The following is a 25,523-nucleotide window of genomic DNA, read 5'->3' as shown; positions in this document are numbered from 1 at the left end:
ACTATTGCGTCAGCAGAATTCATGAAACGCTGTCACACACACACACACACACACACACACACACACACACACACGCACACACACACTGATTATAAGTAAAAGTACTCTTTGATATTGTGGTATTGATCTATATTGCCCAACTCTAAACACGCATGCTGTTAAAAAGTATTTGCCTCCCTCCTGCTTTCCTAGTTTTATACTATATTTGTCACACTTAACTGGTTTGATGATCTGAAATATTTTCCATATTGGACAATGTATTAATATAAAAACTGATCCAAACCAGCTTGCCCCCATGTGAAAAAGTAACTACTCCTTTAACATAATAACTGGTTGTGTCACCCTTGGCAGTCCTTCACACCCCTGTGGAGGAATTGTGGTCCACTCTTTGGTCCATTCTCCAAACGTTTTCCTTTTTTAGCTATAAAGCAAAAAATCTGAGTCTGAGCCAGGATTGTAAAATAAGCTGGAACCATAAACCCAAATGAAAGACAACACATCATCCGATCCAGTAAAAACATGCCAGACAACTAATAGATAAAAAAAAGTCAAAAAACTAACTAATTTCATATGTACTGACAAAAAACCTTTGATGCCTTTGAAGTAGATTTCTACTGTATATCCATGTCTCTTCATACACAGAGTCCATCCATCTATTCTTAACCACTTATCCAGTTCACGATAGCAGGTGGCGATGGAGCCTATCCCAGCAGTCATAGGGTGAGAGGAGGGTACACCCAGGCCACGTCACCAGTCATGGAGCTAACACGGACACAACTAATTATGCTCATACTCAGACCAGCTATTAACTAATTAACCTAAGATTCATGTCTTTGAACTATGGGAGGAAGCTAGAGTACATGGAAGAACCATAGCAGGCACAAGGAGAATTTTCAAACTCCACGGAGAAAGGCTCCAGCCGGTCAGCAGCTTCAAACCCATTACTATCTCGCTGTGAGGCAGTGATGCTAACCACCTTGTCACCACCCAGGCATGGTAAGGTTGAATGGATATTTGGAATATAAATAAATAAATCCATTAATGCTGCAGCATTATCCTTCACAAACAGCCACAGACACAATAAAACATAATGCAGGAAGTCCATTTTCAGTAATTGACTTTCCCACACTAAATGGAGGATGAGTTAGCAGTGGACCAGTCCTTGTACTTATCTTTCCCTCTGACCACTGCAGACTGAACAGTAGAAATACTGCATCCATGTTAGAAAGTAAAAGTGTTCTGCACATGTTCACTTTGCCAATTCAGAACTGTGTGAGGTGACATCAGACTTTGTTGAGTACCTTTTAAAATTTTCACACTAAAACTCTGTTGGCACCTCAGGGTTGCAACTCAGTGGTCACATTCAAGTCAGTGTGAGGGGTACAAGAGAAACAGATTCTTTAAATAAATAATTTGCTGTTGACTGTCTTATCTTATCTGCTTTTACTTTGTTTCCAACAGCAAGTCACGGTAACACCGCTCCACTTTAACACATAAGCACTCACATAAGAGTCGTTCAAAGAAAAACAGTAATTTGCATTTTGTTACAGACTGACACACTGTTCCTTTGCGCCTTTTGTCTAAATGTGTAGCTTCAAAGAATGACTCGTTTTTAATTTTAACTTGATGTGGAAGCGCATGAAGAGACAAGTTCAACTGCTTTCAGAAATATGGTTAAAATAAGACTGCTCTTATCTGACAGTGATGTGAAGAAGGTCACTGATGCTTTGATTTCATTATAAATCACCTTTTTTCTCTTCCTTCCCTTGCCATTTTAGCTGCAGGTAGCAGGAAACATTGCTGGTAGACACTTAACAGAAGCTAAATGACATATTAATCCAGTTTTATCACCTTTTCTCTGTTTCTCTCCGAGGTTTAGAAGAAGTTCAAAGATTTAATTGATTCTGGCATCGCCTGTTTCAAAACCATTTCACAGCCCTGCCCCTCCTACCCAAAGAGCCAGGCCACAAGAGTCTTAGATCTTCTGTAAATTACCTCATGACTCATCCAGAATTGAGACTAAATGTGGAATTCATGCAGCTGCTGTTAATCAATATATGTAGCAATTATGTTATTGTTACACTATCTTTAATTCGTATGTTAACAGGGTGTGAGCAAAAAAATATGAGCAGGAAGACAGAGACGAGATTCAATGATCTACCTGAAATCAGCACTGGTGTAGCAGTTTGTGCTTTAAATGTCAAATTATGAATGCAGGATTAGTCGATACAAACAACTAAATTGGTTTTGTCAAAAGGACATGGAGAATGTCTGCATTTACAAAAGAAATGCTAACTAAAACACTTGTTCTCTTTTGCGGGGTGATCAATGCTAACTGGCCTTAGCAGTATTAATTCAATTTGGAGCCAAGACCTGTGGTCTGTAAAGCATCTGGAAAAATTCTGCTTTACAAAGTAACACCATCTTTATGACATCATTTATTTAACTGTAAATTATGTTGCATGAGTTTAAAGCTGTACTAATCAACTTCTGTCTGTTAACACCATCTCTGAAGAATATCGTCACATAAAAGCTGTGACTTATAATCACAAACTTCCATAGAATAATAACCTGACTCTGCAGTTTGCCTGAGTTAAAGAGGAATAAAGTCCTGTGAAAAACTAACTACACCCTGTGATTCAGTGGCTTATAGAACCACCGTTAGCAGAAATGAGAAATCGTTCATCACTGTCTTAAATTGTTGGGGATGAATTTTGGCCCACAATGTTGCTTCAGTTCATTGAGGGTCCCCCGACACATCTAACCAATAAGTGGACTGAAAATTCTCCTGTGGTTTGTAATGGCAAATCTTAGTTTCTTTGGAGTCCACTTGGATTCTTCTCTGTGTGAAAAGAACTCAAACCAGGGGAAAGTTTACTTACTTATCAACTGATATGGACCAGAGAAAACAAACGATAGGTGCGAAAACATCCTCAGAACTATGTGAATTACTTGTAAAATGAAGTGATACAACCTGCGCAGTTATGTAAGCTCACCCTAAAGAAGATGCATGCTATGGCAAAACACGTTGAGTGTGATCAGTTTATCATGTTTATAGACCAGTTACAGCTTTTATTGTCACTCCTTCCTCACACAACTCACCCCTCTTCTGGCAATAAATACAGTTAATAACCAATTAGTCTACTTACTGGCAGAAAGGCTAAGTTGGCCACTGTATAGATGCTGTATAGGCATCTCTGACTTGGGGGGAGGGTGGTAGTGGCGGTGGGAGTCTCTCATTAGGACGCATCAGTAGCTGGCACGTCACACTGACATTTTCCTCTTGAAAGAGGAGAGGGGTGAGCAGCTTTTTCATTGTTTACTCCCAAGAGGGGATATGCAGGGACAGAATTTAGGAGGGTCATGTTTACTTGCAGCGGCCTTTGTCATCTCTACTCCTTTTGTTCATTTCTCCTCATTAAAGCCCTGAAATCACCCATGCCCTTCAGAGGGCCACAGATGCTTTGTTTTTGCTTTTTCATCCTTTAGAAGAAGAAGTCTCCTGTAAAAATTCAATGTCATTAACACCAAAAACATCAGAGCAAAGTAACTCCTAATATTTTCCTTCTTTTGAAGAACAGCAGATATCATGAGACACTGCCGGCGTTATTTGATGTCAAGCTCTGGACATTTTGCTTCTCAGCCACATTTCTCATTCTCACTGCTCAACTTGAAAAGCTGGATTTGCCATTCCATTAAATTCAGTCATCTGAGATGCCTTTTCTATAACCTCGTATCAGATTTGACTTCCTCAGCAATGAGCGTGTGGAGAAAAAAAAAAAACTTCTTCAAAGTATCTTTTCATTTTCTATCTTGCAATCTTTATCTGTGCCCTGCATTTAACACCATTCGTCCTTTATGGGGAGGGGTTGTTTTCCCTGAGTCTCGGCTGTAGACTCTTCTCAGAAAAGCACTCATCGTTGTAGGATATAAATCTGAAAATATTTCAGCGCATTGGGAGCAGAAAAATAAACTGATGTAGCCCAAGGCATGGAAAAATATAGGGTGAAGTATCCCATTTATCTATCAGAAAGCACATCTGTCTTTTTAAGCCAATACCAACTATTCACTGGTAATGAAGTTTTAAAGTATAACAAAACACTTTTTTTTCTTTAAGACCTAATTTTCTAATAATTTACCATTAACCCAATTTGCTACAACACTAGTGTAGAGACAAGTCTGCTCTTAGAGGCAACAGAAAGAACAGCAAATAATTGTTGTTGCTACGTTCCTTACTACTAGAAGTGTTTTTCTTCTGCAAGTCATTAAAAGTCCCCCCACTTAGCATATATTATGAGTTCCCCGAGATAAGCTGTGTATTTATGCTCTATGATGTGTTAGTTGTCTGCACCCCTAATTTGTTTAACCAGTACTGGGGCGATCGTGGCTCAAGAGTTGGGAGTTTGCCTTGTGATCGTAAGGCTGCCGGTTCGAGCCCCGGCTTGTACAGTCCTGGTCGTTGTGTCCTTGGGCAAAACACTTCACCTGTTGCCTACTGGTGGTGGTCAGAGGGGCCCGGTGGCGCCAGTGTCCGGCAGCCTCGCCTCTATCAGGGTGGCTGTGGCTACAATATAGCTTGCCATCACCAATGTGTGAATGATTGGTTGTGTAAACCGCTTTGGGGTCCTTAGGGGCTAGAAAAGTGCTATACAAATAGCCATTTTACTAATAGATCAAGCCAGTAAATCTACAAATGTGACATCAGAGAATCAAATAATACCCAGAGATTTGCTAGCTCATTTACATAACTAAAGATCTCCCCATGAAGACAAATGATCTTGGAAAATGATTCATAACTCATAAAACAAACAAAAGAAAACATCCCCATGTAAAAAAAGAAACCCCCTCTACAAGGTGGGTTTTTTTGTTGTTGTTTTTTAAAAAAAGGAAAAATCAGGAAATGTTCCTGTTTCAAACACTAACCCCTGAAAGGATGCTTTGAATAAAGCAACAATATATATGGAAAGTATGAACATAAGAACATATAAACCTGCAACATATAAAAAGAACTGAGAATGAGCTCAAATGCATGGCGTAAACTGCAGCATCATTCAGAATAGTAATTGAAACACTTTCTCTTGGCTAGTGTCAAGCGGTCTCTTCCCAACTTGAAAATTCATGTAATTTTACCAGATTTAAAAATTGTAATGAAATGTTCTGATTATTCTGAAATTATATGAATTACTTAATTTAAAATAAGTGTTAAAATAAATGTTAAATATGAGGGTTAGTTGGGGAGACGTGTCGTTGTTCTTTAATGTTGTGTACTCCTGTCTGATTTTATTTTTAAACTACTGTTTTACTTTTTAATTTTGAAGTTGCTTCATTTTTGATATAAATTGATCCCTAACTGGAAATTTTACTCTTTAAAGTAACACAATGCACTGAAATATTCCAACACTGTTTTTTTCCAACACTCTGCTAGAACCACAGAAACTCTTGGGGTATGCTTTCAACCAAATTCAAGTTCTACAGGAAAATTGGTCCTTACACTAATACCTCTCACTCAAAAGGCTCAAAAGAGGAAAAGCCAGTTGGCAATCCAACTAAGTACAATTCATCTAGCACGTATTTCAGAGCAAGTGTGCAGAGAAAAAAAAGTCAAATCATTGACTGACATTGGCAGCAGTGCTATAAGTGTGGCTAAAAACCAAAAAGTGTGTATTTTTTATTTGTCAAAAACCAAAAAAATCTATCTACCAACCAACAATAATTTTATTACGTACCTTTTTGTTTTTTCATTACGTTATTTCTCAAAGGACTGACATAGCTGAGCAATAAATCATCAGTGTGTCAGTGACTCTCAGAGAATTTCTTCTTTTTAGTATTTTACTATTCAATATCTTATAAGCAATAAAACTAATTCCAGCAGAGCTGTACAAAAATGTTCAACTACACCAGCACAAATCAGTGAAAAACTTTCTTTTAATGAAAGCAGAAAGATCTTGGGAAATGTGAAGGATTTTGACACACTAGTAACAGAATATTTAAAATACTGTACTGAGAGTACAGAGGTTTTTCTTAATGACCGCACATAGAAACAGAAATATCTGCTCTATATTCAGTGAAGTCTACATGGATTTAGACAGCAGATACAGACATCGTTGATTCATGTTTTATTTTTTGATCATGCCCTATGTTGACGACTGGTGAGGGGTATTTATCAATTATTCAGGTAGAGAGCTCCTTGATTTTTCACTTGGGGAATTTTGATGGGAATATGGAACAGGTCACCTAACAGCTGGAGCTATTGAAGCGAGTCACTATTGAAAAAGCTGTTCATCTCCTGAGGTTTGTTTTGAGTTTTTATTTCTGATTATACTTGAATGAAATGATGGCACACAAAAGCATACTATTCACACTCTTCACACCTCCACGATCAGAAACTGAACAAGAAAACATCTGCCCGAGTTTCTATTGTTGCATTTGTTTATGTACTTTAGTCTGGGAAAAAATACTGAGCTGCTCTAGTGCCAAGTGTTTACATAAAAAAGATTTAAAAGATTATATCCAGCCTTCTATTGTAATCTGATTTTTGAAACCTAGTGTCTGTAAAGATAGCTCTCTGCCAGATACAAACTCACTAGAATCTTTATAAGGTACACCTTTCTGAAACCAGGTTAGACTACTTTAGGCCTTTGGACCTGCCTTAATTCTTTTTGGCATAGATTCAACAAGGTGCTAAAACATTCCTAAGAGATTTTGGTCCATATTGATACGATAACATCACACAATTGCTGCAGATTTATCGGCTGCAAATCCATGATGAGGCTCTCCAATTTCACCACATCCCAACGGTGCTCTATTGGATTGAGATCTGGTGACTGTGGAGGTCATTTTGAGGACAGTGAACTCGTTGTTATATTCAAGAAACCAGTTTGAGATTATTTGAGCATTACAGATACATCACCCTACCAACTGAACATTGCATTCAAAATGTGCACATCAGAGCCTGCACAAGTGATTGGGCTAAGAGTAAAAAATATTCAGAGAAATGTCTTATTTGCCTCCTCACATATTAGGACTTAAAAATTCCAAACTTATCGCAGTTTGTGAAATCAAGGGAAGCCGATTTTAGTTCAGGCAGACAACTGAAGTCACACTGCTTCAACATGCCTCACACTCCTCATCACAGAAACCAAATACACTATTCTAATTTAGTTTTCTATTTAAGTTGCAAATCACCCTTCTCTCCCTCTGATATGTTAGTGCTTCTGCTGCTCTGTGTCACTGCTTCAGCTTCCAACACACCAGCAAGGACAATTAATCATCACTCCCCATTTTCCACGTGTTGATGATATCCCTCATTCTGCATCTTCCTTTGTCACAACAACCCTCTGCGTGTCCTTCACTACATCCACGAACCTCCTCTGAGCTCTGCAGCTCCATTGTTAACATTCTTTGTCCAATATATCCACTATCTCTCCTCTGCACGTCCAATACCATCTCAGCCTTGCCTCTCTAACTTGCTTTCAAAACTGCTCAGCCTGAGCCATCCCTCTGACATACTCATTTCCACTCTTGCACATTCTACTCACTCCCAATGAAAATCTTATCATCTTCGGCTCTACCACCTCCAGCTCGTCCTCCTGTCTTTTTGTTAATGCAACTGTCTCTAAACCATACATCATAGCAGGCCTCACTGCCATCTTGTAAATCTTTCCTTTCACTCTTGCTGCTATCCTTCTGTCACAAATCACCCTTGACACTCACCTTCACCCACTCCACCCTGCTTGCCCTCTCTTCTTCACCTCTCTTGTGCACTGTCCGAGGCTTTAGATGGTTGACCCCAGGGATTTAAACTCATCCAGCTCCACTATCTCTGCTCCTTGCATCTTCACTGTTGTGCATCTTTACATGCAGAGTGGATGAAGTGCATCTCTGGGAAGTGAAAGCTGGAGAAGGACATTCCTGTATATGAATGTGAAGCAATGTTGTATTGAGACAAATATCAAAAGAAAATGTGCTCCTGGGTTAGACTGGCTAAAGCTCCAAAGCTTTGATAACTAATTATCCATTATCAGCTTCTGCAAGCAAGCTGAAAGATTGGAAAACGATCAGTCAAGGCTTTCTCCATTTCTTTTTGGAAAAGGAAAAAAGACCTGAGGTCAAACTGCAGGAGCTACCTGCAGATGAGGGATAAAGACAGACTGAAATAATGTTATCAAACCCAGGAGCCCCAAAATGTCACCGGAAAGCACAAAATTAATTTTGTTACTCATTTCTGATTTCCTCATTGAATAATGTGGTTAAATAATTGGCTGATGTCAAACAAGATTGAAAACCAGCCTGCTTATGATTAGGAGAAATCAGTTGTTGCATTGAGGTTTTTTGCATTCAGTCACAGATTGCAGGTAGTTGCAGTGCCCAGTTTTGATCATAAGGCGATTGCACAGGTTGCGTGGTGAGAGGCAAACTATCGCCAAGCAATCACTGTCTGATTAGGACTAACTGCACTCTCAGACAGATTATCAGAGGTTTTCAAATAATTCCCCTCAGACACACATACATTAGCAGTTCTGCTGTATCTGCCGCCTCATGTTGAACAAATGGACTTGCTGGACAAACACCAACAGAGTGCCAACAAGCAACCAATTGCTTGTGAAACAAGTGAAACTCACTTGTGACATGTCTCTTTCAAATATGAGACTTGACTCAGCTCGTTACCAGATGGTTGTAATAGTGATTATATTCTTATATAAAAGCAAGGTTACTGGTTGTGGTTCAATTGCTATCCTGCAGCAACAATGTCACTATTTGTGGAGGAATTTCAATTTCATATCTATGAGTTTCTGCTGGATTCTAAATCTAAGAAGTTTATTTGAATTTCTGTTTTAAGTGACCTTGAAACTACATAGACAGCAACAGATTTTTAATTTTGCAATCTATCACACAATCTATGACTGCAAGTAGTCCCAGAACTGATCCCCGTCTTTGAAGCAACCACTTCAAAATAAACAAGATTGTAAGTTCACAAGGTTGCATAAACTTTGGTTGCACCATGCTTTCCAACCACTGTTTTCCCTACTGTAACTGTAGTATAAGACTGTGTTTCTAAATTACACTTTTGATGGATTACTAAAATCTATTCTTTGATGATGGAGAAACTGATCATTAAACTCCCCGCTGGACTGTTTTAACTGAAAGCTAAATACAGCCAAGTTTTTATTCCACCACTATTTAGGCTTTTTAAATGAATTTCTTTGCTTTGTGCCTTAGATACTCTGTGATATTTTCACCAGTCAGACACAAACAACATGAAGACCCAGATGTTTATCTTAAAGAACAACTTTCAAATGGTCACTTATTTCTAACCATTTTTATGTGAAGTGAAACATAAAAGCACTTCAGCTTTGATATATTTTAATTATTAATTATTTTGCAGTTTTATAGAGACTGAATCAAACATGTTTCTCCTTGTCGACTTCTCCCACCCTTGGTTTTCACTTCACTCAGTGCCCTTATTTGTTGTTTGCCCTTGCCTTTATTGAAGAGAATATTTAAAGATCCCCATGAGGTTTCTTTCTTATCTCATATCTCTGTATATATATTTCTTAATTTCTCCCCACGCCTCAATTTTAGAGCTACGGCTTATAATAAAAATGGAATCCTTCAACAAAATTCAAGACAAAAACATGGACTGATGGTTCAGAAACACAAAAATCATTGGAAATTAAGAATTTACCTTTTTTTTAAAAATGACAACAGCATAGTGTGTTTAAATATTTTAATGGTGGCAGGGGCAGAACACAAAGTGTGAAATGAAGTGTTTTTTGTCAAAGCTGAACAATAGACAGCTGCTTGTTATGTTTTGTGACTGAGGTCAATAAATCAGATGGTGCAGTGATTGGCAAAAAAAAAAAAACCCATCTCAGCGCTGTCGGGCCTTTATCATACTTGGTTGATAACAACTTTACAACAATGCTCCCGTATTGATGAATATGACAATGTCTGTACAGCAATCAACTGCTAATTTGTTATTGAAGATAGGTGACACGGAGGCTGGAAAATGAAAAATAGAGAGGACAAAATGATTGCTACAGGGATTCAGCTTTGCTGCATTCATGTTATTGACGTTAAAATACAAAAAATTTTCTTGTCCTGAGTTGCTTGTAGTATATATTCCACCTTTAAAATGCCCAGAAGGAGCAAAACATAGGTCAAAAGGGAAAATGGAGTCAGATTTGGCACCCAGTGTAATGCATGCATAATCATAAGAATCATTAACCTCACATAAAGCGTCACTGTCCAGACGCAAGTATGAACTGGCATGCTTATTATCTGTAAGAAATAGAGAAAAATGGCCTCAGGCTGTCTTTTTGCCGAACCAGCTGACTTTATGAGTTGCACCTTTCATATCTCTCGTTAAGGGTGAAGAAACAAGGTGAAGGCCAGTAATGAGGTTTATCAAACCTTTAGTGGAAAAGGCTGCTGGTGAAAAATGAGTAAAACTGCAACAATATCTCATGGACTATGAATATGTTGGGTGTTATTAGAGGGAAAAATACTATAAATTGAGATACTGTAAGTTAATATAATGCATAAATTAAAACACTGAAAGGAAATAAAACAGTTTCAGACATTGAGTGCTGGCATTACTAGTAATGCATGTTATATCCCCACACAACATGTGGAAGTTTTCAGCAAGTATGTAAATGTATAAAAGAAAATGTGCACACAATGCTTCTAAGATACTTAAATGCACCAAAAATACACTATGCTTGGGTTTGGGTTAGCAAAATATTTTGGCTGTTTGCAACTTCAGGCAATGGACAGATGTAGCTGCTTCTGTTAAGCCCACCAGCCAACTAACTGTAGTGGCCTAAATGTTCTTCCCAGGAGCCACAAAGCCAGGGTTTCAGCCTGCAAAATGACAGCGATCACTGAGAAGTCCAGCAAGTCCATATGTTTAACCTGAGGCTGCAGATACAGCAGAACTGCCAAAGTCAGCTCTCGTTAAAAAAAAAAGAAGAAAAGAACACAGGTGCTTTGTATTTCAATTCTGTAATCACAGGGGAGCAGATGTGCTCCTGCATTTCACACATCACTTTGAATAAAGCCTTACATTCTGCCTCGCACTCACACTATCAAGAGTCATAACTCTTCTGCAGAACATATAGGTTAAACATTAATTCTAGCAACAATACAATGAGAGATATAATTAGCTCTAAAACTATGTGCTTTGAAGCAAAAAGTGAAACAACTGACTTCAGTCCTTATCACCACAGAGCAGATGCCACACAAAAGCACATGACAGTTTTTGGGGGTTTTTTTGCAACGTGCTGGTTTGCACCTCAGGCCAGACAGACGGGATGCTGGTTTGTTGTTGATGGCAGCTGCTGGCCTCTGTACCCTGCCTGACAGCTGAATGCCCTGTCATGTTGTGTCAGAAGATCTAAAAGCTTCCCAAGAACGATTGTAAAAGAAGCGGGACAAAAAAAGCAGAGTTAGTTTTATCAGCATTTACACCCAGCAAGGCAAGATAGCTTTTTTTAGTTTTTTTAACATGGCTTTCAGTGCTCTTCCTAGAAAACGTGACTAATAAATGAAGACATTTTCTTTTTCTGTGACCATATGTTCTCCATACCTTCCACATTAGATGAGCATACAGAAAGTGATGATGATAACTGATGGCCCATGCACCCATTTTCAGGTGGATGGGCTGTTGTAGGGTGAAAGGTGGATACACCTTGGACAAGGACATCATACAGACAGACAACAGGTCTCACATCCACAGTCAATTTAAAATCACAGTTTAGTCTAAAGAGCATGTCTCGTGACTGTGGGACAAACCAGAGCCACCAGAGAAAACCTGTGTGGGCACAGGGAGGGCAAGCAAACTCCACAGAAAGACCGCAGTCATTTGTGAGGTTCAAACCCAGGTCCTTCTTCTTTTAAGGCAACAGTGCTAACCACTGCCACCCATAACTGAAGGTCCTATAGAGAAGTAGTCCCAGATTTGTTATGCAAGTAACTTTAAATCTTCTCAGGCTACAGTGCAGCTGGGACATCCTTTAAAAAAACAAACAAATAACAAAATGTTCCAAAAAGTTGTGTAGTTTCTCTTAAGACTTTTCTTACTTTTTATCTTCTCCTCATATTTGTGTTCTCCTTGTGTATACAGTATATTGCCTTTTTAAAAACATTCCTTTTTTTGTATGCAAATAAGAAAGAAAGAAATGCAAAGCGAACCTGATGAGTCAAATTTCTTGTTTGTATGCACAAACTTGGCCAAATAAAGATGACTCTGATTCTGATTCTAATGACTTCATTTCCATATATATTTAAAGGTGTTAAATAAAAATGATATTTACCACCTTGAAAGGCATCAGTTCTACTTTTATGCAAAGCATTAGCATTCACAAGGCATTTGTGTGCATTTGATAGCTTGCACTTGCACCAGGAAGAGACTCAGACAGGCAAGGGAAGCTGGTGCAGAGCTTCAGGCCTTCAAGTGCCTCATAACGTGACCAAATCTGCTTCTGTATTGTTTATTTCAGAGGGGGAATTAGTTAGTGTGTGTGTGTCTTCACTGTTTATCCTGTTTAAAGCTTTATACAGAAGGGGAGTAAACAATCTTTTGTTTACTTTTGGAGTCTTTTGTGTATATGTAGGTAAAACTGTTCCTATACATGCTGTCTATACACACCATGCAGACATATTGAATGTTAGTGAATGCAATTGCTTAAGTAATTTTCTTTTCTTAAGACTAATGGAAAAACTAATTTATTATTCACTTACATTATGCTTAAGATTAAACTATGCACTTAAGTATGTATTTTAATAAATTAATTGAATTTAAATGCAAGAAATAAGAGGCAGCGCTAAGAATGATCCATTTAAAACCCTTTTGGAAAAAACAGCTCAAAATCCAAGGAAATTCATGTAAGTGCCATATGATGTCATCTCATCTCATCCCACAACCTGTTGCACCCCTCTTTACCTTACAGTAGTCTTTACTTTGAGACTCTTGTTGTCATTTAATGCATGATGAATAAAGCAAGATTGATCAAAAATAACCAACACGATTAAGTCATTTTCACAATTTCTGCATTTTGTCTCATTTTCACCAAAAGAGTATCATAACATTAACTAAAGTACTTTAAACAAATTTATACTTTGATTTGATTCATGACCGTCAATGAAGATGATACAAATTAAAACTTACATATCCAAAATAATATTGAATTTATTGTTATTATTTTAATTGTCAAAAGATTCTGTACACTCTAGCTTAATAAGAAATTTTTTTTTTGGCAATTATTTTAATTTTCTGGGATTTATAGTGTTAAGATATTATAGTTTCAATCTTACATGGGACAAATGTGTTTCCATTTTTTGCAGTAATTTACACTTAAATAAGAAGAACATGCTGGTCATCTGAGGCGTTTCTGTGTTTGGATGTTCTCCCTGTGCATGCTTGTGTTTTCTCTGGGTGCTTTGGCTTCCTCTCATGGACTAAAGTAAGAATAGATAACAGAGTGAATAACTATCTGTCTCTATGTTAGCCTCATGACAGACCGATGACCTGGACAGAGTGTAAACTTTCTCTCACCCAGTGTCAGCTGGGATTTTGACTCCAGCAACCCCACAACCCTGAACTGAATAAGAAGTTAAGAAAATGGCTGAACTGATATGTGGAAAAGGTGAGTGGCATGAAAAATGTTGACGTAAAGCACATTTACAACCTCTTCATCTCTGTGGGGCATAATGTAAAGTTTCTGTCAGTGATTTAAGCCTCAACAGAGACATAAAAGCTTCAGAACAGGAGGTGGTTCTCACTTCAGATGTTAACAGTGTAACAACTATGTCAAGACATACTGCAAGACAACAGCAAAGGCACAGGTAGCAGAGATATCACAGCAGAAAAAATATTACTTAATATCTTCACAAATGGGATATTTTCTCTCAATTTTCTTATACACAGCTGCACACTAATTTATATCTCTCTGCAATTCATGCCCAGTTTTCAGAGCAACAACTGGAAATATAAAACTACAGCCCTTTCTATTTTTCAAATCAAAACTTTTATTAATGATATTTTGAAATATTGGTATTTCTTTAAGTCATGTTTTAAACCGGATCGTATGTTTTAAGTGGAAGTGGGAAAGGCCAGTGTGATGCTACTGGTGTTAGGATCCGACTAATTAAAACTGATACAATATATCTACCTTAAGGTCAACTCAAACTCCAATCACTAAGGTGGATCTCATGTGATTAATGACTGTCTTTTCTGTTATTATTTTATGTGAATTGTGATTTTGTCACAATGTCATTTTTAGAAAGACTGTGAAGATGACAGCCATCACTGCATTTACAAATGCTGTCAATTTAATGAACAAACTCAACATTGCCTCTTGGCAGAGATTGAAAAATAGAATACAATATGATGGAAGTGACTCAGCAGAAATCCCATGCTATAAGCCCACATGAAGCGATGGGACTTCTAAATCTATTGAGGAGATGAAATTTATGATAGAAAGGGAAAACCCCCCAAAAAACTGACAGCTCAGAGAACAAGGGACTCCAAAAGTTCAGCTGCTTCACCTTTGTGAAAAGTAATGCACGCACAAGCAGGATATGGGGACAAGGGGCAAGGGGCAAAGTCAGCAGGCAGGCTAAAATATCAAGAGACCAAAAGCATTAATGGGTAAAAGGCAGAGTCCAAAAGACTGTCAGGATGCCAAAGACAAAAAAGGCATGAAAGCTACAACTTGAAAAGCATCACAGGCAATTTGGCAGAGGGTAATTGGAAGTGGACAAAATATATTTACACCAGGGAGTGAATGAAGAGATGGAGAGATGTGATGAGAGTTTACGTGAGGGGAATCAAGTGATCAATAGAGGTGAGCAGAAGTTAGTGTAGGGGTATGAATGTGTATAACAAATGAACTGAGACAGAAAATATCAGATCTGGGTGGAATGATAAGGATGCTCAATGTTCTCCAAATTAATAGTGGAAACAAACACATTTAGATTAAGCTTTCTACATCAATTTCCACATTTTCTGTTTGGAATTTAGAGTGGTGCATGAATTATTAGAGCCATAAAAACTGTAGATGGACTCAAGTGTCATTGGTAATACAGCTGAATGCCATTTTAGAATCATCAGGCCTTGACAGTTTGAGATTACAAAAGATTTGCAATGATTATTTTGAATGATTATTAGAAATAGCAGGAAAGAGTCTTTTTTTGTTCAGTAGTTTGCTGGAGTTTTAAAGGATGTATTTTGGAACAAAAAATGGAACATTTTAAGAAAAAAATTCTCATGTCCATTTGATATTTAGAGAACTATTTGTTCCATCAATGTGGCACTGTGGGGTGGACAACTACAGCTCCAATTTTGTCTGTATCAGTGATGGATTAATGGTGAGTGAAGCCTGGGAAAATGTATTCTGATAGAGGATCTCAATTATAGTGAGCCGATGATGAATCTCTTTCTGAGGCCACAGTAATTCACTTCTATCTTCTCGAGTCTCACCCTATAATCCATCTACACCGTCCCCATCATTGTCTCACATCAGCAACATCAGCTGACCCAATAAAGAGAAATCAAATACTGACAGATACAGTCAACTATCATGTAGGGCAAAGACGTGCTGAGTGGAGAAAAATGCATATTCATAAGACGTGAAAAATATGTAACATTATTTAAATTTGGCTAACGAAACTTTAATTGAAGTTTCAGTCGAGGTGTGAGCAGATTGGCTTTGTGTACTGAGTGCACACATGGCCAGCATATTATAGATTTGCCATGGAGGCCACACACTGCATGCAGGTCCACATGGTTCATAAAAGCAAATCCAGGCAGCTGGCAGATGGGTGTTGGTGGGTGAACATGAGCCAGACGCTGTATGCACCAGCAGCACCAGCAGCTCAGACCAATTTTCCTCACAATCTGCCCTTCTTTTGTACGACTGTGTGCAGAGATGAAATTATTATTATAATTATTAACTAATATTTAATATTTTACCACTGTGTTCTTGGTATGACTTTATATGAAATGCTGTTTTATGCCAGATGTAGCGGGACACAAACATAAAGTTCAATTATTTATTTATTTATTTATTTTACAAATTCCCCCCCCCCCCTTAATAAATTATTTCATTTAAAAACCGCATTTTGTATTTACTTATGTGTTATGTTTCACTACTATTGAAATTGATTGAATCTTGAACATTTATGTGTAGTAAAGATAAATAAAAAAAATCAGATAGGAGGCAAATACTTTTTCACAGAACTTTGTCTGTCAAAAGAAATTTGGTTTAAAGGGACGAGAGCTAAAACAGACAGAGATTTAAGTATTTGATTGTCTGTTTTAGCTCTGATGAAAGCGTTTGTATTTTGACTTTAATATAGACCCAAAAGTATAATCTGAATGTCAGCAGTCTCATACCAAAGCTAGGCAAACATAAAAGCACAGATCTGGATAATTTCAGATATCTTGAGATATATGCTTTCAGATTAAATCTAATAAAAAGGAGTCGAAGAGACACTACATGAGAAAATGACAGATCTTGTTTATATAGCAGATGAAAACATAATGGCATAGCTGTGTTGGAAACGCATACTTCCTCACTTAGTGCCATTAATTATGAAAAAGTGCAGAGGAGTGAGAAAAAGAAACGACTGCTGACAAATCTTGAATGCATAGTGCAACAAAACACTTCAATTTGTTCTCCGCTGTTGCTGCCTTTGCTGATATACGCTGAATGTGAAGCACGGAGGTCTGAAGCATTTACAGTGGATTAGAAGATACTTTGAGGAGAAACCCAGATGGTGCATTCTTTTGCCATTTTCTTTTCAAACAAATACTGGTTTATGATTATTCTGCAAAATAAAGAGTCTCACCTCAATGAGACTCTGTTGGTATTATAACCCCTTAAATTAATTATAATTGATATAAAACACTAAACCAAAATTAGGGCCCAGATTTATATTAGAGGTCTGGGTTGGCTTAACATAACCATGAAACAGCTGACGCTTTCCAGTCCATGGATTGACTTCGAATGCTTTGCTGATGCACTCATCGTCTTTTGCGCTGAACATTCTGCAGATGCTTTAACACAGATACATATCTGTTATGTCCATGCATGTTCTCCCAAAACACCCTGTGTTTATTTTTGCTAATTAAATTCTTATAAATGTGGTGTTGACAACTTTGAGGATCACATCTAGTGTGCTAATCTGGGGCTTCATTCTGCTGACAGCAAATAACTACTCCACTGACTGTAGGATGACAACATCTGGTTATCAGAAATGTGTCCCGGAGAAAAGACTTTCGTCGCACATCGGTCTAAAAATCACACAATGCATCTTTATGTTTATCCTGTGAGAATATTTATTATGTTTACCTAACCAGCTCCAGGGAAGGAGGTTCTTATCAATAAATCATTGTAGATCAATATATAAAGATAAACTGCTCACTGTCAGCTGGGGCTGTAACGTAAATCCCATGCAGTCAGAGCTAAATCAGATTTCCATCTGACTTACAAGGATTGTTTTCATATTTAGCTGCAACTTCAAATTCAGCGGGGGGAAAACAACACTGAGAACATTTGCAAAAGTGAACTGATCAATTCAGGATAAATTGTCAAGGGATGACCTTTTTTGTAAGAGGGCTTTACTTACTTTAACATATTAGCCCTCTGGATTCAAAATAATTAATTGTTTTCATTACCAAAGACTCTCCAGTGGATTAATATCCCTGTGTTTCAATAGCATCTTGATTTATTGAAATTACCACCCCGAATATTCTCCTGTTTTATATTCCCACTCCTCACACATCTCGCTCTCACACACTGTCTGCAGCCCTGCCTACAGGCTGCGAACAGCAAGTGCTGACAGATGAATCAGACTTGTAATAAATCTACAGCAGAATGTTTAGAGCCACAGTTACATTACAGTACAATATGAAGCACTGTTAAGCTCTGTGCATTAAGATAAAGTCATGCAGTAAAATCCTCTTTGCTATATTTTAACAGATGGTGAAGTCTGAGAAGCACCATCTCTGCTTCATGATCTATTCATAAAAAGAAAAAAAAAACATATTGAAAGGGCTGGAGCTTTTATAAGCACTTGCATTTTCATGTCTCTCTAAATGTGCAGAGTGTCTTACCTGGCTGCTTACTTAAAAAAACATGAAATGTTGCCAGCCTACCAAGACTGCATTATTCCCTAAACAAATATTCTTTTTAATCACAAAATCTTTACAGCAGCGCCAGACCGATATTAGCTCGTCACAGATCTATTGACTTTGCACAAAAGGTATAACTAACTACAGAAACACCAGAGACACCATCCATCCATTTTCTTAACTGCTTATCCAATTCAGGGTCATGGGTGGGGGCTGTAGCCTATCCCATCTGTCATTGGGCAAGAGGAGGGGTGCACCTTAGCAAGGTCTCCGGTCCAACACAAAGAGACAAACAACCATTCGCGCTCACATTCTCACCTACGGCCACCAATTTAACCTAACATGCAGTGCAGGGCTGCTGTGGCAGGAAACCGCAGTACCCGAGAGAACGCACACAAGCACAGGGAAAACATGTAAATGCCACACACAAACTCCACACCTGAGATACATTTGCAGTATTTTTGAAGCAGTATCGAACATACTGCAGATTACTTAACTGAACGCACTGGCATGTTTATTTCCCAGCTGAATTCTATGTATTGGAAATATAGAAATTCAAAGAGTCTGAATCTTAACCAGTTATTATGGAAGTACAGTCACATTTATTCACTCCCATCCCTTTGAGTTAATTTACTGTGGTTCATGATACAAATACCTGAAAAATTAATGACATTCAGCCTTAGCTGCAGGGTACTATAGTACTAATTAGTGATTTTTGGCATGCTAAGGCAGCATGGTAGCTCTGTAGTTTCCACAGTCAGTGCACAGGAAAATGGTCCTGGGTTTGAACCGGATTTTCTATCAGAATACCTACACTGGGCTAAATGAAATAGACCAATTTCCTCAAGGAGACCATTAGAAAATATATTCCTTTGTCTTATATGAAACGAACGTGGCAATTACAGTAGGTGCTGCACCTGTTAAACATGAGCCTGCCAGCATTCTTATTGTGTTAGCGTTTCACTCAAAGCATTGCTTTGTCTAAGGTGTTTTGCATTGTTTGTTTCCACAATTTCAGTTTCACAAAGAAATGATATGTATCATGGAAATTCCCCAGCAGCCTAATCTTATAGCAGCAACACCAGGGGAGGTTTCAGAATCACCTGATCTATCCCAAATTACAAGCTTGAACAAAAAGTAAAATTTTAAGCCCAAGGAGGATATTGGTCTCCTGAATTCAATACAAGAGGAAGTTCTTTCTACAAGAGAGAAACCTGAGAGTGAACGCCTCCCATTCTACTTCTGGAAACTAAGAAGCACACATAAGCCTGCAGGTTATGAGAAAAGTGCTCTATCAGGATAATTAAGGTACTATGAGGTCTTTAAGATAGGTCTGATTATTCAAGACTTTGCATGTAAAGAGAAGGATTTCATATTAAATTCCAGATTTTACAGGGAGCCAATGAAAAGAAGACAATATTAGAAAGAAAAATATGATCTCTTTAATAGCCTGCTACAGTAATTACAAGCAGTGTTTCTGCAGTATATTGCAAAGACAGCACTTGAGAACAATGGGTAAAACGACATTGACATTTTCTTACAAAAATATTATAATAAAATCACATTTTTGTTCATCATGGATAGCACATTAGTTTGCAACAGTTCTACATCATCTTCATCCTTAATGGTTCTGCATGCTAATGCTCATCATGATTCTCTGCCAGTCTGAACCTGTCCTGCCACTTCAGATGCCGAATAGTCTCTCCACCCAGCAGCAGTCTTCAGCTGTTCCCGCTGTCCTAAACCTGCCAGCACCTGCCCTCAATTACCTTAATTAGCCACTCAGTTTATGCCCACTAACTCTAGTTATCTGCCAGATTGCAATATGTCAAGGTACATGAACTACTAATAGTAGTAGTAGTACTAGTGGTGCTTGTGCATTAATCTGTCGTTTGGTATATGACATGTTGGGAAAAATAAATCATCACAACCTATAAAAATGTTTCAAACTGTGCTATATCCATAAGGAAAATAAGCTGCTTTGCACACCAACATAACAGCCGCACCATTTGTGTAGTTTGCCTCACTAGTCTCTGCTGAAGTAACAAGCTCTCAGAGCTGCCAAATGAATGTGAGTCAGATTCAGAAGAAGTTAAATGGTAAAGAGAAACAGACCAATCATCAACAGGTTTCTGCAACGTGAGCCAGAAAGAGAGGTTTTCACACACACACACACACACACACACACACACACACACACACACACACACACACACACACACACACACACACACACACACACGTGTATTCTTATAGTAATACAGAAATGTTTGTGTTTTCTTGTTGTTTATGATGCAAACGCAGTCATTATATTTTATCATAACTTCTGTAAGAAACACGGCTTTCTTTCACTGGCCCTTAAGTCCCGAGAATCCACAAGTATGTGTGAGTGCAGCTTGTTCTTGCCGGGGCTGCATGCCGTAGCCTGCACAAGCAAGCACACAAGCACCTGAACACATGCAGACAAACATGCACCCACCTTTCTCAGTTTTCACCCTCACTCGTTTATTCCAGCCTGCACCGACTTTCCCCAGAGAAAATCACATCAGATATACAGCCAGCTATAACTGTCCTCTGAGCATCAACTGAAATGCTCTTTTACTGAGCTTCTCAATTGAGTTGATGGGTGTACAGTATTTTCTTGGAGCCATCATGGGAGCTGTCACAATCATTTGCAGCTAAATCACCACTGTGTTAATGCCTCGCTCACAGAGGCTCCGTGACTGTTCAATCAGACGAATGTACGTCCTCAGAGGTCAAATCGAAGCGATGAAACCGGCTATCTTTTCATAATCACCATCACAATAAAACAGCAGTTTGTTAAAACAGCACAGCTTTTATGGTATACACTCATGCATTTATGTTTGTTTAGGTGTGATAATTGGCCTCATTGTTTTGTTTATACCAAATAAACTAAACAACAAAATCCAAATTACAGGAAACTGGAAGATGTCACCCATTGATTCTTAGAAATTGTTTTTCTTCTTCTTCGTTTTTTTTTTTTTTTTTAACAATTCATTAATGGTTTAACAAAGAACCAAAATGATTTCAAGAATATAATTCTTAGCTGCAGTGCTATTCAGTGCTATTTTTTCCTGCTGTGTCAACAATGCAACAGTTTGTCACCCAGATCAACAACAAAAAGCAGCAAAAAATAAGACAAAATTAGTTGATGAGCACTATTTGAAATAAAAATATGTGGAATTCTGATGCCTCCTATTTTAATAAAGAATTACAAATATATGTAAATGTACACAGAGCAAAAAAAGCTTGACTATTACACCTAGTGGAGTGCTCCATTAACTGTATATTCCAGAGGTTTATCAGACATTTTGTAGCACGACTTGACAATATGCTCTGTAAACTGTCACACATGTAGCTGCAGCATTTGCCCTTGAGTTTTGGGTTTGGTAGCGTAAGGGAAAGAGTGCACGTTCACACATGGTGGACATGTGTGAACGTGCTCGGTCCAGCCACTCGATAAAACTCTCCTCGGCTGACTCTACTTAATAAAAAAAAGAGTTCAGCCGCTTAACATGCTGTTTCCATGATGCTTTATCTTGGTAACAGGCCACTTAACTTCATCACATAGTGGAATATTTCTGTCTCATCCCTGAGAGCGAAGCTGACACCAGAGACATCTCTCTTGACTGTCAGCTGCAATAAATGTTTCATTCTCGGATGCGGTAATGCTCTCTGGTGTGAGGGCTCATGTTGGCCTCCGCTGCACTGAAACTAAGTGCATATACAGTTGGTGGCTGTGTGACTAGTATACAATGACTCAAGTCACATCACAAAACTGAAGAATGTAAGAGTGAAAATATACCATTTCTGCATTTGTCTCAAATCATTGTACAGAAAGGAAATGTATTTTTAGAGATGTCAAAAGTGCACTAATGACTCTCTGGCTCTTTTTCTGAGGACGCTGTTGGCCACATATGCACTCAGATTATGGGTCTACATTTGCTGCAGATCCATTGAAAGCAATTATCGGGGAAATCCAGACAATATGGCTTGCACTTAGAATGATGGGTCATTTTGCTGTTACAGTTTTTACTGTTGCAAATGTGCTCTGACTGAGTCAGCTCCAACAGTCTCCCCCTGCATTAGCCCCAACAGATTTTTGCTTCCAACAACAACACTGTGGTCCCGAACTCTTAAAAAATGACCATCACTGAGACTTACGGTTGCTATTAAAGTTATCTCTGTCTTGTCTCTGCAGTTTATGGCAAGGGCCTGGAAACAGGTTCAGAAACTTAAAAAAAAAAATCCCAAAGCAGACAATAATAATGCTGGCTGACTGTGCAGGAGCTGGTGAAACAATGGAGAAGTGAAAATGTTTGATATGCATGATGTTTTCTTTAAAACTAATTACAGGATGATTGTCCTAGTTTTAAAAGTAGCACAAAAAGACAGTAAGAAAAACGTGAACCACAGCCTGTTTTTAAAGAGAGTTTCCATTTAGGGAGCTATACCCCTGTTTCTGTTACAGCCAGAAGCCACGTTGAATTAGAGAAATCCGAACAGCAAGCCTTCGTCCAAATGTTAAAAAAAGAACTGAACAACCAGCACCCCGGAGTACCTCGAAATACCATGATACTTCTTGCCAAAGTGAGGGAAAACAAGCTATGGTTTATGGAGGGTTGTGCATGGGAATTGGTCTGGGTGCAGTAATTTCAGCAATATATAACAAGTTAATCAGTGAGCCTCAGAGGGGCTGCAGGCAGATATATATTTTTTTTAATCTTTGGACAAAGCAAGGTGAGCTTTTTCCCTGTTGGCACTCTTGCAGCTTAGCTTATTTACCAAACAGAAACGAGATGGGAGGGTTTGTGATCTTTTCATCTGACCGAATGCAATACAGTGAATAAGCACATTTCCCCATATGCCAAACTGCGCGTTAAAGCTGGAAAAAGTCCAAGAACTGAGATGTTGCATGTGCAGTCTGTCAAAAAGCAGCTTAAAATAAAGTACAGGTGATTCTAGAGACCGAGTCTTTTTCCGTGTAAGCAGCATAATTTATATAGGTTGGGTGATAAGGTTAATAAGAAGCAGAATCGCAGCAGCAGTGGCAATGTCACATATTATCTTTTCCAGTCAGAGTAACAGAAATAGCTGAAACGTGTACTTTGGAGGCAAGTCACTGGGGGCAACTCAACAAAGCTCCTGCAGATGCCTATGGGTGCCAAGCTGAAATGGAGACCTGCCTCCAGGAGGAATGTTTACCCAAGCTTAGCACAGAGCCTTATTGCTCAAAGAAGCATGAGTAGATTTCTGCCTGCATTTCAGTTCTGCAGCAGCTCTGTGCCATTTCAAATTGGGACCTGCCCAAAACGAGCCCCCCTTGTGACGACAAGAATAGCTCTTTTAAAGAGAGGGAGAGGACGAAAATTAACCATGTGTGATCAAGCGTAAAGAAACTGCATGCCAGCAAGGAATCTGACCAAAAGGATTCCCGGCATTCCTATAAGTGTAGGAACAGGTCAAGTTCAAGTCAAACGTGATTGGGGAGAAAAGACTTACTTTTTGTTTCAGCTGTTTAATGTATAACTCCGATTCATTCAGACGAGGAATGAAAGAGCAGATCCAGAAATTCTCTTTGCAAGTTTCTTATACACATAATCAGACTTAATGCAGATGTGAAATGTCCTGTCGTGCTGTTGTATTTTAACGCTGGCAGCGCTCAACGTTTTATTGAATTTTGTCTCTCTAAGAGGAAACGTTTTATTAACAATCCGCGTTGTACAGCAAAAACAACACCTAAAGAAATGAAGGAAAGATACAATCCCGTGTTTGACAGTATTAATGAAGATTCACTCTCTGTGCGTAAAACAAAAGGAGAAAATGCTGTTCAGACTTTATTGTATTCTATCTGTTTATTACAATGAAATTCATATATGCAGCTTTTTAAATGGTGTTTATGTGTGCTGTATTACTGTCATATAGGTTAGAGCCTCGCTGCACTCCTTTGCAAACCTGCAGCTTTTCTTTGTCCTTTATTACACCCTCTAAATAATCTGATCGTGAACAGACAAAAGAAGTTCCTGCTCTATCCATTCCCCCAGGCACAACGCACTTTCAAATGCCACACACCTTTATGTGACAAAAATGAAACTTTCACATGGTTTAGTTCAAATAGCTCGGACACTATATGTAAAACAGAAGGATTAGTTCATCCAGAACCGTGTTAAAATAACAGGTTTTACCATGAATGTGCTGGTTGACCACATTCTCCAGCCGATCGAGCCTCTCCATGATCCGGAGAGTGTCACCTCGCTTGTCCCCTTCTAACTTTCTCTCCGGTAAAGGCATCGGGACCTTGATGTAAATGTTGGCGATGTAGTTAGTAACCCATCCGACATAGAGCAGGCAAACAATGTTGGTCATGCCGCTCAGTATCACGCATGTGGACACCAAAGTTTTGGTTCTCCTGGTGCAAGCCATGCCGACATCCCTCCATACAGCTTACGGTATCCCGTTAAACCGGAGCAGGAGGCGACAGCCCGCCCGCAAAACTGTGGTAGTGAAGTTATTTCCAGCAACTGTTCAGCAACGCAAAATCCAATAGAAAACCATTTACTTCCAAAGAGGTGTTAGTTTTTTTAATCCTCCTCTCTCAATTTTGAATCACAGGTTAATATGAAATATCTACAGGTGAAGCTCCATCTCGCGATCCATCGTAAACCTCCGTCAGCTCCAGTAGCTTTGGAGAATTAAGGAAACTGGAGAGACACCGAGAATCCTGCAGCCAATGGGAGGGTGGAGAGGACTGACAGTCTGCCCGCTGCACGCGTCCTCACACTGCGCACTGATTCACTGTGAAAGTGGATCTGTCAAGACTGTTCGCACATTAAAGGACACAAAGTAGCCAGGCGTTATTTTATTTGGACAGCGAGATATTTCCAGCATGCGTGTCTGATTTCTCTCCTCGGACACGTTGGTTTCTTTCTTTCTTTTTTCTTAATTGTCCCGTGCATGTAGAACACACTTTTGATGCAAGAGCTATGAAATCCACAGCCTACCTGCTGCAATACTGGATCAAACCACGAGATAGAGACAACGGGGTTTCACGGTGAAATCGAGGCGTGGGGTCATGTCATAGGTCTGTGAATCGCCTTATCAATGCAGAGAAGAGGGAGCGGGGAGGGGTTGGCTAATACAGCGAAGATGGAGAATCGTTTAAAATGTATTTTCTGGGCTAAATCGTGAACTTCATTTTTTAAAATTATCAACATCTATTTCGAGGCAAGCTGAACTGATGTTGCTTCTTTGAAGACCCCCTTCCCGTTTTGAGTGATTGGGTGATGACTGAATTTTAAATTATGGACTTTTGTGTCTGGGCCTAATTGCACCCTCTCTTTATTGACATTTCATTAAAGGAGTCAGT

At 38.7% G+C, this 25,523-nt stretch overlaps 1 protein-coding gene across 1 annotated transcript in view; it reads right to left on the bottom strand.

Annotated features, from left to right (window-relative positions):
• galnt18b (UDP-N-acetyl-alpha-D-galactosamine:polypeptide N-acetylgalactosaminyltransferase 18b) overlaps positions 1-25,168 on the bottom strand; it is an 89,896-nt gene extending 64,728 nt beyond the window's left edge. Inside the window, exon 1 of the mRNA XM_005936473.2 lies at positions 24,343-25,168. Within this exon, the coding sequence (XP_005936535.1) occupies positions 24,343-24,580 (238 nt within the window). The 5' untranslated portion in view covers positions 24,581-25,168. The remainder of the gene's footprint in view (positions 1-24,342) is intronic.
• Positions 25,169-25,523: the final 355 nt, after the last annotated feature.

This window comes from Haplochromis burtoni, unplaced genomic scaffold (genome assembly GCF_018398535.1).
Source record: "Haplochromis burtoni strain Fernald_Lab_line unplaced genomic scaffold, NCSU_Asbu1 Contig_50, whole genome shotgun sequence".
NCBI lineage: Eukaryota > Metazoa > Chordata > Actinopteri > Cichliformes > Cichlidae > Haplochromis > Haplochromis burtoni.
This window is presented reverse-complemented; position numbering and strand designations above follow the sequence as displayed.